The sequence below is a fragment of the Hippopotamus amphibius genome, chromosome 17 (assembly GCF_030028045.1).
Source record: "Hippopotamus amphibius kiboko isolate mHipAmp2 chromosome 17, mHipAmp2.hap2, whole genome shotgun sequence".
Lineage (NCBI taxonomy): Eukaryota > Metazoa > Chordata > Mammalia > Artiodactyla > Hippopotamidae > Hippopotamus > Hippopotamus amphibius.
Genome location: NC_080202.1, coordinates 28988616 through 29008853, shown reverse-complemented (window position 1 = coordinate 29008853; position 20238 = coordinate 28988616). Strand labels below are relative to the sequence as shown.

Genomic DNA, 20238 nt, shown 5'->3' with positions numbered 1-20238 from the left:
GAGCATGTGGACTCTGCCACAGATGTCACAGGGAAGGTTCCAAGATAACAATCAGAGCCATTCCAAGAACTCACCCTGAGGAGAGTTCTTAGAAAACAGCTGATTGCAGAGATAGTAAGCTACTGCCTGGGGCTGTGTGATCACCTTTCCCTATCCTGGGCAGGCCGGGAAGAGCCCAGAGGGTACTGAAGCCCTGAAAATGAGTGACTACTCAATTGTCTCTGAGAGAGCGGTAACAATACCAGGTATCTTTTCAGGAATCCAAACCTAATTGTAACCACTAATGAGCTCATTTTCAATCTCGTGGACACAAACACCTCAAAGCAGCAAATCTCCATCTTTGCATATAGGTTTATTCCAGACAAAGTCACAGGGCAATGCAGGGACTTGGGTGTTCTTCAGAGCCTGTTCCGTCTGCGTGGCTGAAACAGGAGGAAACACATCTGCCAGGTTTATCCCACGCTCTTCTGCTAGAGAGAGAGAGAGAGAATATGTTGGAAGCCATGAAGAAAGAGGAGAAAGGAGCAGAAAGGCAGGAAGAGGAGGAATTAGTACACAATTCCCTAACAGTTCTCTGGATCTTTACAGCCTAAAAACACCTTCTCAATGTTACGTCTCAGAATCCCCCAGTGCTGGCTGTAATGGCTGAGAAGACCTGCAGAAAAAAAAGGAACATTCTCTGTAACCATCCTGACCATTTTCTTCCTTCATGAGCCAAAGGCTGTGTTCTCAGGAAAATAGAACAAAACAAAACACTCAAGAAAAAAAAAAACAAAAAAAACTAGCTTCCCTCTGAGGATTGTCATTAAACACCAGATGTCCAGCAGGGAGAGACTCTAAACCAAAGCAGCTGTGTGGACAAGGCTGCCTCCAGCCTCCTCAGACTACAAGTCCCTGTGCCTTTCAGACTGATGGGATCTGAACCCCCAGCCCGCATCCCCAGCCTGTCCCCTTGATGGGCAGGGATGGTCCCAAGGCTGTTGCTCTCTCCCCTTATGGACAGGTTTCTTCCCTTCTCCAGCCCTCCAGGCCTGTGGCAAACTCTGTTCAGTCTTATTCAGCTCAGATGTTATCCCTTCCATGTTGCTTTTATTCTTAGATCCACTCTTTCCTCCGAGCTGAAGATGAGGACGGCTAACATTTATGTGTCTATTGTGTATCCACCACGTGCTACATACCGTCTCTTAAGTCTCAGATCTAGGAATAGCTGGGCTTCTTCAGAACTCCTCTGCATTTTTCTTGGCGCTCTGAATCATATGTAACCATATTTCCTTTCTCTACTGCCTTGGATGCTAAGAAGCGCAAAGCCAAATTTGTGCCCCATCACTAGCAATTATAACAGACTCTTACGATGGCAGCTAAGATCCTAACCTCGTCTCCTGTTTTTCCTATCCTTGATTTTAAGACCTATTCTAAAAAAAAAGTCATTAGGCTAATTCTTGTTTTTGAGTGGGTAAATTCAAATTTTATCTGAAATAGGTCATGATACAAATAAAAAGTGAAAGTTATTATACATATATACATTTCTATAATTTTCATGACTACAGGCAAGGCAAATGGAGCTCAGAGAATTTATATAACTTATTCAGAATCATGCAAGATCTCAAGTCGAAGAGCTAGGCATCAAATTGACATCTGACAGACTTCAAAGCTCGTGCCCTTGACAGTCATAACTGCTTATACTCACAGGCGTGCTTACTACATACCGGGTTTTATCCTTATTATCCTAAGTATATTATCTCATTTATCCTTGCAACCATCCTACGAAATTGAGGCTCAGAGAGATCAAGTATTTGTCCGAGTTTGCTCAGCACCCAGAGATTCAAATCCACATGCCTGAACTTCGAAACTCTGCACTCTTTCCAGGTTCTTTAACTTATAATAGAGGTAAACATATAAAAAGCCAGAGTCCTAATTAAGTGTTTGACTTCTTTGGAATGCCCAGCTGCCTGGTTATATTCACAAAGGCTTATCAACTGACAAATCCTAGTGGAGAGATGGGTGTCTGGCTAGAAGTAGGTATTTCTGAGTTTCACAGTTCTTCATGGAGCAGATGGATCAAAAACACAAAGTCTGTGTGCAATACTGTGTTTTAAATACCAGCCTGAGCACTGACAAGAGGAAGATAACTACCTCGCACCCAAGGGGTGGAACTGAAAGCCTTTGGAAAGGGCAGTGCTGCTCACAGGCGCCATCTGGCAGTAGAGGTGGGAAATTGCTCCTAGAAAGAAACCCACATACAAAATGGAATTCCCCAAAGGGCAATGCATTGGGCCTCCTGTCTTTTGAGGGCTTAATGCATGTATTTTTCCTTCATACCAGTCCTGCAAGAGAGTATGATTATTTTTATTTTATAAGTGAGAAATGTAAGACTCAGAGAGATTAAGTAACTTGCCAAGATGTTTGACCATTGTGTGATTAGCCTCCCTCCATCCCCACTGGACAGGCAGACTCTCAAAAGCAGTGTTCCTCAGGGGCTCCTGCCTTCTCCAGTGCCTCTCGGCTGGAATCACAGGTGCTCCACACTCCACCCTGAGCCATTCGTGGGACAGGCAGGAGCCACGTCAGCAGTGGGATCAGTGGGGCTGGTGTCCCCTGTGCCCACTGTTGCAGGATTCACAGCACGGGACTCCTGCCCTGCGTCCTATGTCAGAAGCGCCACCCCAAACTGCGGTCAGCTTAGCTGGGCTTTATTATGCCAAGCTACTCTCAGCAGCGCCCCTCCTCGGGAGTGGGGAATGCAGGATTCTCCTCCCTCTGTCCACGAATCATTGACTAGGTGCTCTCATGTTGGAACTCTGATCTCCTTGAATCCCCGTGACACCACACCTGGCGCCATCGATCAGCTGCCCAGGCTGCCCAGCCTGGAACCAGCCTCTGCAGCTAAGCCAGCTTTCCCCAGGCCATGCTCCTCCCGGCCCTCTCTTCGTCAGGACCAAGACCGCTGAGGCTGCAGGTTCTCGCCCCATTGTCACTGTCCTTTGGGAACTATGTGGAGAGATGCAAAAGGGGCTAGAATCTTGAGGGCAGACCAATGTTGCCTCATTTTTCAACAAGGGACAGTGATAGCTCCTTGATATTTCACTAAGTGTAACATTCTTCAGAAACAAATGATGTGTGAACGGTAAAGAAATAGTGAAGCATGAGAGTCGGAAAATTTTGCTATGAATACATCATGTAAAATTAACCAACTTGCTTTTGAGAAAAAGTTGTCTTACTGGTAGATTTTGGAATGCTAGAGGCACAGTTTGGAAACATAAGGATTCTAAAAGATTTTAATGGAGTACAAGTTCCCCTGGAGGGGTACCCGGTGAGGCACCAAAAGACTGGTCTGTGCTCTGAAACAATGCTGTTGTCCGTGACTTAAAAGAAACTGAAAAGCATACTTACTGATGAAGGGTTCACGATTATTTGACATCTTGGAAAAACAACAATAAAGAGAAACAAAATTTAATTAGTGAAAATGAAAAGTCTTAAGCCTCCTTAAAAACAAATACAGGAAGGAGTAGCCAGCAGCTCATGACAAAAGACTGAGGCTTTTGATGACTACAAGCCAAGCAGGAGGAGAATGTGATGCTGTTGCTTAGAAAGTCCTGCAACCAGGCTTCCAGTTTGCACAACGGCAGAGTAGAGACTCTCGAAAATCTGTTCTTCCATAAAGCAATGAGAACACTGCCATTTGGTCAAAATGGTCAGAATCAACATTTTCAGAACTCTGGAAATTAACCGGAGTCTTGCAACAATCTGAAAAGTATTTATTCAGAAAAAAATGCCTGAATCTCATAAAAAACAGTGTGCTTTTTGCATTTAAACTTGTCTTAATCCTATCTGCGTCCCTTATGTTTATATAAATGTAAATATATATATATGAACTTAGCAATGTGCCTGGTACATAACCACCACTTAATAAATATTAGCTTATCAATAATGTTTCTTTTTTCCCTTCCTTTAGTAGTTCTGCTTCCAAATACATATACAGATGTGTATTTGCATATACATAGTACATGTACTATATGTAGTATACATATATATACATAGTACCTGCATCGTATACAGTAGTTCTTCCTGTATATACGATCAGTTGTTAGGTTGCCTTCATTATTCTTTCCTAATTTTCACAGGAGCTAGAAAATCCTGGTAAAAGTAGTGGCCTTCTAGGTCCATGCTAGGGCTCCAATGTATAGGGCTGGGGCAGGCTGGGTTGCTTCTGGGAAGTGAGAGACAAATGTGAATTATAACCAAGGACCAGAACCAAGATTAATGCCAAAGGGTGGCTCAGACACTGAGACTGTGCTGGAGTAAGACAATGGGCAGAATGCAGGGGATCAGGAGAAGTGGGGCAAGGAGGAAGGGGGTGATGTGCACAGACTGCAGCTTGGACCGAGCAAGGCTGCTGGCAGCAGGTGTAAGTGATGCTCACCCTTCTGCCCCGTCCTCATAGGCAGCCTTTATCCTGGGACTCCACCCACTCACCGTACTCTTTGGACCATTGCAGGGGTTCTCAAATTGTGCTACCCAGAGGTACACCCAAGGTTCTTCCAAATTTGATTAGCTTTTTTAAATAAATGTATTTATTTATTTATTGGCTGTATTGGTTTTTTGTTGCAGCACACGGGCTTTCTCTAGCTGTGGTGAGCAGGGGCTACTCTTCATTGTGGCGCGCAGGCTTCTCATTGTGGTGGCTTCTCTTGTTGTGGAGCACAGGCTCTAGTCTCACGGGCTTCAGTAGTTGCGGCACATGGGCTCAACAGTTGTGGCGCACAGGCTTAGTTGCTCCGGGGCATGTGGGATCTTCCCAGACCAGGGCTCGAACCCATGTCCCCTGCATTGGTAGGTGGATTCTTAACCACTGTGCCACCAGGGAGGTGACTGATTTGATTTTTAAAAACTACAGCCAATTCGCTATTTGGGGGCTGTAAGAAGGTGAGAAAGAGGCCTAGTAGGTAAAGACCCAGGTTCTATACTCCTGTTTCAGCCAGAACAATAGCTTCATTTTTATTTCTCTTAACTGTTGGGGTTTCTCTTTAAATTTAGCTTTATTAAGCGTCTTTTCTGTAACGGTGTTTGGCGTCATGCTGGTCTACTGCAGCGTCACCAGGGCATCCCTGACTCTTGCCACTCTTTTCTCCTGCATTCTACTCTACATAAGTCATGTTAAGTGCTTCTTCATTAAGGTACCTCCTCCCTGCTCCAGAATATCTGTTGACTGTTTATCATCCTCTGAACAAATCAAATCCCCAGCTGAGCCCCTGGGCCCTCTTCAATCAGAAAGAAAGGAATGGTGTGATGCCTGACACCGTTTAGAACCCTTAGTGCACGGCAGGCACTCAGTAAGTAAATACCAACTTATGATATTTGATTGTTGCTTAAGGGAAGCTTTGCATCCTCTCAACTCCTAGAACACGGCCTTGAACACAGGACCTTCCTCTTCACAGCATGCTTCTTTGTACACAGCTGTTTCCATGGGGAGGCGACCTGGTGATGTTTAGGAAGGTCCCGAATTTCTATCTTCTGTGGAAAATGTTGTGGTGATGTTTAGGAAGTGCCTTCAACTTCTGCTTTCTGTTGTCTGGAAAAATACCTACTTCTGGTTGGCTTACAGATGGAGCAGTTGGGATGACCTAACTGAATCCCTGGAGTGCTTCAGCATTACACCTGGCTCTTGGTGCCCCCTTGTGGCGATCTGTCACCATGCAGCGCTCAACAAGAGAGGGTGAGAGCTATCCTTTAGCAGGCGGCAAACTCTGAGCCCAATATCATCCTAGGATTAGCTCGTTCATCCTCACTGCACTGCTCTGAGGTAGCTGTCATTGGTTTAAGAACACATTCTAAGCAACATAGGTAACACGTGGCAGAATGGAAACTTGAACCCAAGCTGGTTAGACCGGGGTTTGTGCTGCTGACTGCTAAGCTAACATGCCAAGAGATGTTATGGTGGGCATGTGAGGATGAATTAAGAGAGAGAATTTCTGGAATAATGGAGTAGGAAGCTTGGCAGACTTTACACCCAGCAAAATAACAGTTGAACTGAGAAAATTATTTAAAATTAGTCATCACTGAAAGTGTCTGAAAAGTGTCCTAAGGGCATACAGCAAAAGAGAAACATTCACTCAAGAAAATCTGTAATATCTCAATTAATATCTCAATAAAAACAATGAAAGTCTGTGGTGACAGAGCCCTGCTCTGCTCCTTGCCGACCCCCCCCCCCCCCCACTAGCTGCACGTTCTGGAAGTTCTGCCCGGGGCATGGGCAGCCAAGGGCTCCGTCTCTCCTGAGACCCCAGTCTGGGGTTGTGGTTTGACCCCAGAAGAGGCTGGATGCCAATGTTTCTCGGCCCGCAGCCCCATTTTGCAGAAGTTGTATTCCAGATAGGCACACCAAGAGCACCAGGCCTCCCTCTGCTCATCTGGCCCCCACTTGGTGTAGTGGGGGTGGGGTGGGGGGCAGAAGTGCTACACCAGGTTTGGCAAGTCAGGGGTTCTAGGGCCCTGGTTGCCCACACCCCAGCTCACTTGCAGGGCAGAAATTCTATGCTGAGATGACAAGGGGTTTCCACATCTCCCTTTCCCAGAAGCCACTTGTAAAGCAAGGATGTCACTCTGGGAAAAGAGGGTCTCTGGCCCAGCCCCGGTGCAGTGGTAGAGGGGTGCTGCCTAGCGAGACAGGCAGCTATCAGGAGGAAAACCTCCACAGCTCTGAGTTTATTTGGAATAAAGAGTGGAGAACTCCATGCCTAAGAACGCTGTTAAAAATACCCATGATCTTTGTGGAGCAATGAATGCGGCTGGTATCTGCATGATATAAGCAAAGTAGTGGAGCAGCCAGGAGCCTAATAGAGAAAACCAGGGAAAGAGAAGCCCAGAAGAACTCCCTGCTGATCACAGCCAGCTCTGGGGGTCGTGCTGCCCCCTCGGGAGTGATTGCAGCAGGAAGAGGACAGAGGAACACTGTGGACTGGGAGAGGGGCCGTTCTGGAGTGGTGAGGGGAGAAGGCAGACCAGAATGGGCATAACGGTGAAAGGGAGTCCGAATGTGAAGAGAAGACGTAGAGACAGACTACCCATCTGAACTAAGCACGGGGAGAGAGTGGCGCTCTGGGGGAATGTAGTTTCACTAGTGTGTAAAGTTCTTAAGGTGGGAGCTCTTGCATCATATTTGTGTGTGGATGGGATTGGATGTGAACCAGTTTAGAAGGGGCAATTAATGATGTGTATAGAGAGGGGGCATCGCCTTTGAGAGAGGACACCTTGGCATATTGAGAGGATGGCCTTTCAGAGGGGGAGGGAGGAGGAGGGCACTTGTTCCCTGGACTAGATGGGAAAGAGAAGATGGATGCAGACACAAGCAGCTGTCCTGACTGGTCAAGGAAAGAGAGTAGCACTTCCATGTGATGGCCTGTATTTTAACCATAAAGGAAAAGATAAAAGCTAAGACTGGGAAATTTGAGGAGTGAACAAAAGGAGTGCGATCAAGCTGACCGAGAGAGTAGGAATCGCCGGCATTATGAAACAATGTACACATCTGAAGTCAGTTATTCATTTAAACGGACAACAATTTACTCCATTTTGTGGTTTTCTGTAGCCATTCCTGGAAGGGTTGGTGTATAGAAAGTGTTCTGTTTGTGAGGTGTGTGTGATGAAAGGAAAGAAGGGTAAAAGGGTTAAAGATAGTGGCAGGGAGTGGTGATACTGAGAAACCACCAACTGTAAGTCAGGAAGATTGAAGTCATGGCAAGAGGGCAGATGAACAAAAGAAAAAAATAAGAAGTTGGATTAATAGATTGGAAGCCTGCACGAGGCTGAAGAATTCCTGCAAGAGAGGAAGATGTGTTCTAAAAATCAGATCAGCGGGTACTCGGAGACAGAGTCTGCAGTGGGATCCTGGACAGTGGGCTGAGGTACAGCTGAGAAAGGTCAGTGAGTGGAGGGGCGGGGTGTTGCAGGAGCTGCTAACCTGCTTGTGGAAGTTACTGAGCTCAATGGCATGGATGGCAAGAGACAAAGCCCATGGATCAGAGGCTGAATTCTCCGGTGAACAAGGGAAAGTGACAACGGGGGTGGGGTGGGGGAGGGAATTAAGGAGGACAGCACGAGCCCCAGAGGAGCTGGGTTTGCGGTTGTTGTTGTATGTTTCTGTAGTCCTTTGTTTGATACACGTATAGGGGAATAACCATTGGAAGCAGCAATGGACCACAAGAAGGACCGTTCTCCTCCCATCAGACCCCGCGCTGTGGGAGAGTGAGGGGCACACAGTTGCCTGGGTATCAGCTCGGGCAAGGAGGTGCAGGAAATCCTCAGAGAAGTCTGCTGATCCCTCAGTGGAAGTTCCTGGTGGCAGAGGGTAGGGACTGGGAGGGAGGGAAGGAGGAAAGGTTTTCAAAATAGCACTAACATTGCTGATTGTTTGGTAAATTATTTGCTATTACATAATTTGTTAATGACATACATTTATATGTATATAAAAATAATCTCCTCCTACTCAAGAAAATAACTACAGAGAATTCCACTAGCCTCCTATTTTATTTTATTATTTTATTTTTCTAGCATTTTAAATAGCTTCCTCGGTTCTTTGAGATGTCATGGGCCCTTGCTGGTAGCTGTAGCTTCGATTCTTTTCAGCCCAGCTGGAAAACAAACCATTAGGACGTGCATTTGGGCCTCATTTTGTATCCAGCAGAAACAAACAAAAAAGTATGTATTTCATTAGCACAGCAGGACCTGGGGAGAGGTAAGAATTCCCTGGAAAGAAAAGTACAGGAGAACTAGGAGAGGTGTCAGCCAAGCCCCACATAGTCAAGTTTACTTTTTCCAGACTACGTCTCAATCAAAGCAGCTGGACTAGATAAGGGTCTCTGGTTGAGATGCTGAAATTGACATTCAGATGAAAGGTAATGTGAGGAGGACTTTGTCTCTCAGGTTGAGAAGGGTTTTGTTTGGGGGAAAAATAGCAGGCACATCAAAGGAAGTGCTGGGGCTTTCAGAGAAAATGAGAACAGGAGAGGATGATGGAGAAAATGGTGTAAGTGCCCCACAGAAAGTCTGTGCTCATCTACACAGGCTGTCCTTGTCTACACAGGCCTGGTCTGCCCAACAATTGAGTCAGAACTGTGTCCAGCTACCCACTGCTCTGAATACATGACAACAAGCCCCCTGCAATGATCCAGCTTTTGATTGCCTCAGCAATGGCATTTGTTGGGACCACAGAGACCCAGCTCCTCTTCCTCTTGCTAAGGAACACTTAGAGCCATTGACTGCATCCTTATTTGAAGATTTTACATTGATAAATAAAATGGAATAATATATCCAGCTTGCCTAGCACACAGGAAGGCTACTTTTCCTCCACTTCAGTTGTTATAAAAACACAGTGAAACAAAGGACAACACACATTTCTCTAAATAATTGTTTTTCCCTCTGAATTCTGAAATTGCAATAATTATAATACTGAATCTATTATTGCTACTGTTGACTCTAAATCACTCTCTCTTGGCATTGGCTGGAATTCCATGTGGAGTCTTTCCTTGGCCTCTAGCCAATAGGCTTAGTGATGCAGCCTAATCTAGAAGGTGGTCTCACAGCAATAATGATAATTACCCCATGGAGATGCTCCTGTGTGTCAGTTAGGTGCTATGCTTGACATACATTATCCCCATTTTTCCAGAAACTCTATGAGAGTGATATCAGCATCTCAACTTAATGGATGAAGAAACTGAAGCTTAGGAGAATCCTGGCCAAGACTATTTTATTAATGATCAAATTAACAAACAAAAAGGTTTTATTTACTGCCTGTTATGTCAGTGGTGAAGCATAGCTAACCTTTGATTAGAGTCTTGTGAAGAATTTTAAAGCCCTTGAAATTGTTACCTAGGCCTGGGTCACTGTGATCAAACACAAGAGGCATATAGTTGAAAATGGCAAGTGGAAATTCATGCCTATCTTATCTTTCTTGAACACGCCGATTTGATCAAGGCACACTTCTATCTGCAGGAATCTGCCCTGGGGTTTGCCCTTCTGCTTCACCACTGTCTCTCTGGGCAACCTCACTCATGCTTAGGGCTTTAACTGCCAACTCTGTTCTCATGATTTCCAAATCTTTGATTACAATTCAGTCTCTTTCTTGAGTTTCAACCCATTTATATCCAACTGCTCATGAGATGTCTTCTCCTGGGTGTTCCTAAGGGACCTCAAACTCAATATATCCCATTTTTGTCCCCTCTTCTAGTCTCTGTCTACCGAGACAGCTGTGGCAGGGACGTGCAGTTCACAGAGTCCTCCAGCTCCCTCTCCTTCTCTTCCTGTATCCTGTTGGGGGCCAAGTCCTGTAGCGGGGAGATTCTTGGAGTAAAGTCTCCAGATTACCAGCAGCAACAGCATCTGGAAACTAGTCAGAAATAAAAATGATTGGACTCCATCCTCATTTGGAACCAGCATCTTTGGGGCTGGGACCCAGCAACGTGGTATAACAAGCCCTCCAGGTGATTCTGAAGATGCTCTAAATTGACCTTCCTCATTATCTCTCTAATTAACCCCTCCCTGAAGCTCCTAAGTCAGGCCCTCCTCATCTCACATCTGAACTATTGTAATCATTCCCTAACCGTGTACCTCTCTCCAGCCTTAGATCCCTCCATGCTTCCTCTCCTTTCCTGCCAGAATGTTCCCTCCAAATGCAAATCTGATCACGTCTGTAGCCTACATAAAATTCTTCAATGTTTCCCCAGTACCTAAGCGGCACTGTCCCCAAAGAAATATAATGCAGGATCATATGTAATTGTTTTGTGTGGTTACTAGAAAAAATTTTAAGTTAAAAAATAAAGAAATTAATTTAAATAATATATTATCAAACCCAATATGTCAAAATGTTATTTCAACATGTAATTAATATAAAACATCATTAATGAGATATTTTACATTTTTTATGCCCAATCATTGAAATCTGGTATATATTTTTATGCTTATAGTGTATCTCAATTCAGATGTTTTCATGGAAAATAATTGATTTATATTTAGAGTTCATAAAATTTACAAGTGAGTTAAAAGAATAGATGTATTTATCAAAGTTTTTCAATAACTGAATTGAGTACCACATTTAAAATTTACATGAATTAAAATTAAAAATTCACTTCCTCAGTCACGCTACCACATTTCAAATGCTTTACAGTCACATGTAGTTGTGCTACCATGCTGGTCAGCATGGCTTAGAGGACAAAATCCTAACCCTCAGCACTCCCTCCGGGACCTGGCTTTTTCCCCTGGTCTCCGGTCTCATCCCTGTCCCATCCCAGCAGCACAGAATGAGTCCTTACAGGGAAGCACATTTCCAGAGGGATTTCATGTCATTTCATGCCTCAGGACCTTCCCCCACGACACCTCCTCTCCCTCCATTGCCCTGTCCCTCACTTCCTTCTTCACCTAGCAAAACCCACTAAATCTTTAGAGTCAGCCCAAGGGGCACATCCTCTATTAAGCCTCCCGCCTCTGCTCCCCAGGACTGACCAATCCCTCTCTGAGCTGAACTGAACTGTGCATCAACTTCTAAGACTCGCATAAAGATTGAATTTTATTTGTTCATGTGACTCTTTTTTTTTGAGATTTTTGAAAAGTTTTTATTTTATATTGGAGTATAGTTGAGTAACAATGTTGTGTTAATTTCAGGTGTACAACAAAGTGATTCAGTTATACATACACATGTATACATGTCTCTTGTTACTAGGGAGTGAACTCCTAAAATCTCATTATAGAACACCATCACCAATAAACATTAATAACTGTTGTTGAATGAACACATGATTAACACCCAAATTTGTGCCCTTTTGTCATCACATGCTCCCCTCCATGGACCTGAAGGGCTGCAGTCTATGTCACTGAAGAAGTCATGCTCTTGTAATTGTCACATCATAGCAATCTCCCTGAAGCTGAAGGAAAGAGATGGGCTTTCCACCTTGCCGTTAGTTCTTTTTCCAAAGGTGATGAGCCACACCTTTGAGTGTACACTTCACAAAGGATTCAGAAACAGAACGTTGTAAATTCTGGCGATTGTTATCTTTCTCTGGTTTGCCCAGACCGAGTCCCTTAACCTCTCTGAACCTTGGTGTCCTCACCTGGAAAATGATAACCTAATGCACTGAAGGATGTAAAATGCTCACTAAACTGTGCTGAGTTGAGCAAACCTAGGGTCCTATTACCATTTAATCTCAGAAGGTCACCAATGCAGAGCAGAAGAGAGGAAACACCTCCTTTACGCTGCCTGGGGAGGCAGGTGAGGAGTGAAGTGCTTGGAAGAGGCGCGGATGAAGCATGGGCTGCTTCCTCCTGCTTCTTCGTCACCTGTTCCTGGAGGGAGAAGGTGCCACTTTGCACAATTGGTTCTGGGTATTGCCCAATTACTACATCTGGCTTTTTCTCCTCCAAACCTTCTTTTACTGTCTTGAGATCTTTCTGTATACGAGCCGTTACATAAAAGGTCTCTGGAATTCAAGGTGGGACTAAAAAGTAAGAACAACATTGTCAAATTATTGGGTGTTAAGATTGCCATGGTAATCCAGGGGTAAGCTGTAATGATTTTTTTTTAAGATTTTTATTTTGATGTGGAGCAATTTTAAAGTCTTTGTTGAATTTGTTACAATATTGCTTCTGTTTTATGTTTGTTTTTGTTGCTTTCCTTGTTTTGTTTTTTTGGCTGCAAGGTATGTGGGATCTTAGCTCCCTGACCAGGGATCAAACCCACACCCTCTGCACTGGAAGGCTAAGTCTTAACCACTGGATCACCAGGGAAGTTTCAAGCTGTAATAATTTAACAGGATACTTGCTGAGCTGGGTTCCCTCTGCCCACCTCCATCTCCCAAGAGGAAAAATGTTAGAGGGTTGGAAGGGAAACAAGAAAGCAGATGGAGAAGGGGCACTCCTCGCCAGAGTCAGCTTCGAGGGGAGGTGGGATGAGTGTCCCCAGATGAGTGTGAGTATCTAGGAGTAGGGGAGCCCTGCCCTGAGCCTGGGATCCAGCGTGCAGGTGTTCCTTACACCCCTGTGGCCTGAGAGCAGAAGGTAGAGATTACTATGCCAGAGGCTCAGAGCAGAGTCCAACGCAGCCACTAGCAGTTTCCTAGGCTCCAAAGGAGTGTGGGAGAATTTCATATTTCCCTGTGTGTCCAAAAAGGATTATGAGACAGCCAACTGGTAGATCCTGATGGTGTCTGCATCATGATGAAACAGATGGGCAGATAACCACACCTGAGGAGCAGGCAGAGGCCAGCATGACGGTGACAATGCCTCTCCCACCACTCATCCTGTGATGCTTCAAATTCAGATGCAGTCCTAGGAAGTGCCAGGAAGGAAAAGTAGAAAACATGGGATTGACTGGAACAGCCTGGAATTGGCTTGACTAAGAATTCAGTCAGAAGGGGGTGAGGCGGGGGGTGGAGACGTTTATAGAGATGAAGTCAAGTTACAGAAAATAACAAAGTAGGGGTGTCTTTCTGGCATCCATGAGATATGTCACATCCTCTATGGACAGTTGTTTGTGTGCCTGGATCCCTGCTAGATTGTAAACACCTTCATGGCATGTTCTGTGTCTTGGCCTCCCTGCTCTCCCCAAGCCTGGGGTGTGCACATCATAGGCCCACCTGAGCAGTTTGCTCTGAAATGAAATGAAGTGGAGATATGTTTGCCTGGCACACCTGGGCTGTGTCGTGTCTTTTCCACTTGTTCCCCTGCCCTTACAGCTCAGGAAGTGTGTGTGCATTCTTTCATTTGGCTTCACTTTTGCTTCACAGCCACAGCAGAGGTAAACGGGTGCAGAGTGTGTTAACTTCACTGTACAGGTGAAGAAACAGACAGAAGAGCTGAGATTTGACCAAAATAACACAGAGATTTGCAGTAGAGATGGAGTGGAAGGCAGCTGGGGGGAACTCTGTTCTTCTGGTTCTTTGCTTCATTGCTCTTAGGTAAAAAGACACCAGAACATATATTTGGGTTAAAAGTGCAGTCAGCCAATGGAAAGAGTTCCCAAAGGCCAGAGTTAGAACAATCTGCACAATAAAATAAAGTAGTATTGGATTATAGCCATGAGTCAATAATGATAGAAGTAAAGGATTGAATAAGTAAATGGGAGAGAACAGCCAGCTTTCCCTGCAGAAGAATTCCAGGTAATTGATGTAGATATTCTGCCCTCAAGGAGGGGGAGCAGACTCCCTGCTCCTTAGTGTGGCTGTGCATGGCTGACTTGCTTCCTAAGAGCACAGTGTGGGAAGAGGAAAAGGGGTACCTTGACAGTGAAGAAAGCCGACAAGCATTGCCTCAGCCAGGTGACCCAGGCCAACAACAGCCGTGGTAGGTCACATTGATAGTAGGCAACTCTGGTATGACGTGATGAGAACTTCGCTTCGCCTCTGTCGATCTCCCTCTCAAAAGCCATAACCCTGTCTAATCATGAGAGACATCAGACAAATCTCAGCTGAGGAACATTCTACAGACACCTGACTAGTCCTCCTCAAAACAGTCAAGGTCATGGGGCTTCCCTGATAGCACAGTGGTTAAGAATCCGCCTGCCAATGCAGGGGTCGGGGATTCGAGCCCTGGTCCGGGAGGATCCCACATGCAGCGGAGCAGCTAAGTCCATGCGCCACAATTACTGAGCCTGCGCTCTAGAGCCTGTGAGTAACAACTAATGAGCCCACATGCCCACTACTGAAGCCTGTGCGCCTAGAGCCCGTGCTCCGCAACAAGAGAGGCCACCGCACTGAGAGGCCTTCTCACTGCAATGAGGAGTAGTCCCCACTCATCGGAATTAGAGAAGGCCCGTGTGCAGTAACAAAGACCCAAAACAGCTAATAAATTTAAACAAACAAAGAAAAAAGAAAAAAAAAAAAAAAACCCATACTGTCAAGGTCATGACAAACAAGGAAAGTCCGAGAAACTGTCACAGCCAAGAGAAGCCTGAGAAGACATGATGATTAAATATGCCTTTGATGGGATCCTGGAGCAGATAAAGGGCATTAGATAAACTGCAGAAATCTGCATCAAGTATAGACTTTAGTTAATGACAATTTATCGATTTTGATTCATTAATTGTGATGAATACACCATCCTAGTGTAAGATGTTAATAATAGGAGAAACTGGGTGTTGGGGTATATGGGAACTCGATACCATTGTCACAACTTTTCTGTAAATCTCAAATGATTCTAAAATTAAAAGTTTATGGGAAATGAAATGAATTTTTAAAAAAAGATTAATTGGGGCTTCCCTAGTGGTCGAGTGGTTAAGACGTCTCACTTCCACAGCAGAGGGCACGGGTTCAATCCCTGGTTGGGGAAGTTCCATGTGTCGCACGGTGTGGCCAAAAAAAAAAAAAGATGAATTGCACAATGAAAAAAGTGCTGTAAATTTACTGCTGGCATTATGGGGGTGGGGGTGGGAGGAAGGTGCTACATAAGCCTTTATCCTACTTTCCCACGAGTCAAGAGGGATTCAGTCAGCTTTGGTTGGAGTAACACAGAAAAGAGGTCTGTGTTCCTGTCACAATCATGTGGTCCCTCCAGTGCCTGGCTGATTCTGGATAAACAGATTTTCCACACCATCATCTCCAGAATCTTTGCTCTCCGAGATCAATAAGTCTATGAACATCTCTTTGGTTGTTCCTGGAGCCTGAATATCTACTTCATGAACCAGCTTATTTTCAGAATGCAGAAAAGAGTGGGAGATTGGGAGTCAGAGTACCACTCTGAGTATCACCTGATTGCCACGCTCCTTGACTTGACCTTTCTCATTCCTTACTTCTTTATCCATAAACTGACAAGAATGAGGTCCCTGGGGCAGTACAAGGTTAAATGGTAGAAGCTATGTGAAGGCTTTCTGTGACCTAGAAAGGGCTGCGATATTTTATTTTGGAACATCCTTGTCTTTTGGGAGACTAGGACTTCCTGTGTCTCATCCCTTCTTAAGCAGCTCTCTGGCTTATTCACTCAATTCAGCTCCACAGACATTTGTCAAGTATTATTAACATGTCAGGCATGTGAAGAAATGCCTTGCCTGGATAATGGCATCTCTGGATAAGTAAGAAGTGGAGAAACTCAGGTTTGTCAGAATCTTCATGGCTTTGAAGAGTTGCCTGTGGCTGGATGGATAAGTTGCCTGGGTGGGGATTATACCAAGAGGTATTCATCAGCCATGATGCCTTTGGTTGTTGGGCGCTGAAAATCCGAATCAAAATGTCCTGGCCAAGCTGCTGGGTCTCCTAACTGGGAGGTCCAGAGTTAGGTGAGCTTCAGAGTTCAGTGGTACCTGGCTTAACCACAGCATCGAGGATACAATTTTTCTTTTTTCTGTTATCTATAGTGACGGCGTCATCCTGTAACTAGCTTCCTTTAGGGTATGGGATGGCTGCCAGCAGCAAGTGGAGCTCTTAGCTTCCTTGTTCATGATGAGGCAGAGTGGGGAGGACACTTGCAAAACTAAAGCCACAACTCATGACCTTGGCCATCCTATCTTAGTTAGCTGTCCCTACCGCCAGTCTCTTGCTCCAATCTCTCTGCATTATTTCTTTCACAATTTGAACTATTATTTATTTTTAATTTTGCTTATTATTTGTATGTTTACTCATTTATAGTCAGCTCCCTTTCTGGAATATAAGCTTCATGAGGTCACGGATTTCATCTTGTTCACCATTGGTCCCTAAATCACCTTCTAAGCAGAGTGGGGTCCCTCCTTGACATACAGGAGCAAGGCTGAGCATGCAAGAGGAGTCTTACTTCCTCTCCTCCTTCCTAAGCCCACAATGCTTGCTGCCTGGGCCATGACTACTGGGACGAGGTGATGCCAAACAGTATAGTACTGGAATATGAGGATCACAGGTGCCACTTGGAAGAGGTCTTTCTAATTTTTTTTTTTTTTTGGCCGCTACACACACATGTGGGATCTTAGTTTCCTGATGTGGGATCTTTGTTCCCTGACCTGGGATCAAACCTGTGTACCCTGCAGCAGAAGCTTGGAGTCTTAACTACTGGACCACCAGGGAAGTCCCAGAAGAGGTCTTTCTAAACAAAGGCACCCTGAGTTGGTCTAGTCGGGGTAGAAAAACAGAACTGCTGACTGGAGAAACCTAGGTAAAGTTAGGAAGACAAGACTGATGGGCAGATTGTCCTTGAAGTGAGAAGGAAAAGAAGTAGTGAGCAGTGAGGTTGGTAGTCAAATGGATGAAAAGCAAAATGGCATGAGATGACTGGTTCAGGAGCAAGTCCAAATAGAGGTGGGCCCAGCAGACCTCTGTCCCACAAACTTCTGCTACATGCCTGAGCATATTAACTACACTTTTGCATGGCGATGCTCCAAGTGCCGTGTGAAAGATTAATAATAGTTCTTCACAGTTTAAAACCATTTTACAACTTGCAAAACATATTCCAGACATTATCTCATTTCATTGTCATAGCCATTCTGTGGGATTGGCTTGACTACTCCTATTCTGCAAGTGAAGAAACCAAGCCTCAGAGTGACTTTCCAAAAGCCATGCAGTTCAGAAGAGGTAAAAGCACTGGGTGCAGATTTCCCTTCGAGTCTTGAGTTTATGCTTCCTCAGTGTAGTTGAAGAAAAATGGACTAATGATTTCCTGAGATGAAAATACATACTTAGGCTTAGGTTTTTTGTTTTGCATTATTTGTCTTTCTGTTTAGAGTGGAGTTGCTGTGTACTTTTATATACATATGTAATCTTCCATAATGAAAAGTTTTTAAAAAATTAAAAGGATCTGTTGAGTGTCTTGGTCAGCACCTGGCAGAGAGAATCAAGGGAAGGTCAGGCCCAAAGAAAGTCAGGTGCTGAAGGGTTTGGGCTTCAGTGCTTTAAGATTTCACTTATAAAAAAAGAAAAGAAAAAAGAGCATTCGTGAATAAGAAATAAGAAAAAATCCTGCGCGTGCTCTAGCAGCTTAAAAAAAGGCACAAAGAAATGAGTTGTTCCCTTCGGGGTTTTATGTTCTATTGCCAGATCCTTTAATTATGCTTCTATTCTTTTTTCCCAAATTTAATTTTCCCCCAGACTTAAATAAAGAGCAGCTGATGCTTCACAGAAGAATTGGTGAGGCGGCCTTTCAGAAGGCATTTTTGCCCGGGTGCAGGTCCTGGCTTGATGTCCGTTTCACTGTGCAACCTTGGGTTATTATTTCCCTCCTAAGAGGGTTACTTTCTTCAACTGTAATATAAGAATTATGCTCTCTGCCACCACATGGCCTCCTAAGAAAACTGAAAAAGAAGGCAGGGTGATAGCCATGAAGGCACTTGGAAATTTTCCAAAAAAGAACATGTCAAGTTGGGAGATGTTATTGTTCTTAGAGCATTCCTTGGTTTCACCTGAGTTTGTGGGTTACTACAGCCCAGGGTTCTGGCAGCCTCTGCTGCCCTGGAATTAAGCTGAAAGGACCTTAGTGACTGACCTCAGAGCTTCGGAAGCTGCATGCCTCCTGGGTGATCTAGCTGGCTGGACACAGCTTTCACCCCGTAAGGTGTCCTGAGGGAGAGATGTGGTCAGTCCTTGATTATCCCTGCTGAGGGGCAGATCATCATCTCACAGAGCAGATCACCTTGAGGAATACGGTCATTTTAATTCAACACTGCAATAACACCATTTTTTTTAACCTCCTTAAATTTGTTTGCTCAGGCTCAGCTTTGCAAAACAGAAGAGAGAGGTGACCCACATAGATGTTGGGTGTGGGAGGAAGGTCATCTGGGGTTAAGCCTGGCTCAAGACTCGCTTCTCTTTGCTTTCACTTTCAAAGACTTCAGTACACATGCTGATGGCTCACCTGGCAGCTTGGCGTCCCCATTTCTTGTCTTCTCAGTGTTACTGATGTTCTTTCAACAAATGCTCTCTCCAGTGCCACTGACCATCGAGTCTTCATTTAATCATTCATTCATTCGTTCATTCATTTGCTCATTCAATGTATGTTCCAAGTAGCTCCTATGTGTTGAGAATTTCTTAAGGATCAGGTGTACAAAGATTAGAAACCTTCCTTTACCTTGAGGTCTGTTGTGGGAAACAGATGAGTACTATATATTGTGATTGATAACTATCATAGTGTAATGCCTTTGGTGACTGTGAAGGAGGAGACTTTTCTAAGCCCAGTGGAGTCAGGAAAGATGTTCAGGAGGAGGTAACGCTTGGACTTGAAGCCTAAGTAGGAATTTATCATGTGGATGGATAAATGTGATGGTGGGGGGAGGGAGGGCATTCTAAGAAGAAGACACAGCATGTGCCCAGCCATGAAGGCATGATATAGCAGTGGCATATGTGAGGAACAGCAAGCATTCCGAGAGACTGGAGGGTACCCGTGGAGTGGCTGAAGATGAGTCCAGGCAAGTAGGTGCCAGCACCAGGCTTATCCTGAAGGACATGGGGAACTACTTCAGGGATTTGAGTCAGATTCTCATTTTAGAAAGAATGCTCTGGCAGAAATGTAGAGACTAGAATTGAGGCATGTGAGATTGAAGGAGTGAGGGGGGTGGCAGAGAGACCTGTCGGGAGCTTTCACCATGAACCAGCTGCAAATGGGTAAGGGCCTCCACTCAGCCAGTGCTGGAGGAGGAGAGGAGGGTTGGAGAGAAAGAGATCTGAGTGGAGGGTATGAGACTTGGGAACTGATGGAATGTGGGGGACAGATGTGAGGGAGGGAGAGCCTAGAGTGACTCCCGGGTTCTGGTGATACTGAGCAGGGCCCTGTGGGGGTCCTGGACACAAAGCCTTTCTGTGTCCTCCATTCCTTTGATTACCTTCATTCAGCCTCCATGACCTTCCCTGAGTTCCAACTGACAGATTCAAGCAGTTGTTAATTAGGGCAGGGAGGGGATGCGAGACCAGGGAGAAGCAAATAGTCAAGAGAAGCAATAGTGCAGCCTTGGGGCAAGGTTCTGATTCCCCATCAATATACACGATATCTTTGAGCTGTTTTGCAGATACTGAAACCCCTCCAGGTGGGAGAAGTTAACAATTAATGATGGTATACTGCCCACCAGCATGTAGACCCCAGACCAGTTGGAACCTGAAGGTTGATGACACTGACTCCTACTTACCTCACCACCAAGCCATCAGAAGAATGTCCATGAGCTGATCATGCCCTCTTTGAACCATTACTATAAAACTTCTTACTATCCTCTCCAAGTGGGACACACAGTTTTTTGAGGCAGGAGCCCACTGTGTCTGCCTTTGCCTGGCAAAGCAATAAAGCTATCCTTTTCTACTTCACCCAAAACTCTGTCTC

The 20238-nt window shown here is 44.9% G+C and overlaps 1 protein-coding gene across 1 annotated transcript in view; it reads right to left on the bottom strand.

The window, feature by feature from the left end:
• Positions 1–444: 444 nt before the first annotated feature.
• The window catches only part of MMD (monocyte to macrophage differentiation associated), a 57707-nt gene continuing 37913 nt past the window's right edge, over positions 445–20238 (bottom strand). The window contains exon 7 of the mRNA XM_057716762.1: positions 445–470. Within this exon, the coding sequence (XP_057572745.1) occupies positions 453–470 (18 nt within the window). The 3' untranslated portion in view covers positions 445–452. The remainder of the gene's footprint in view (positions 471–20238) is intronic.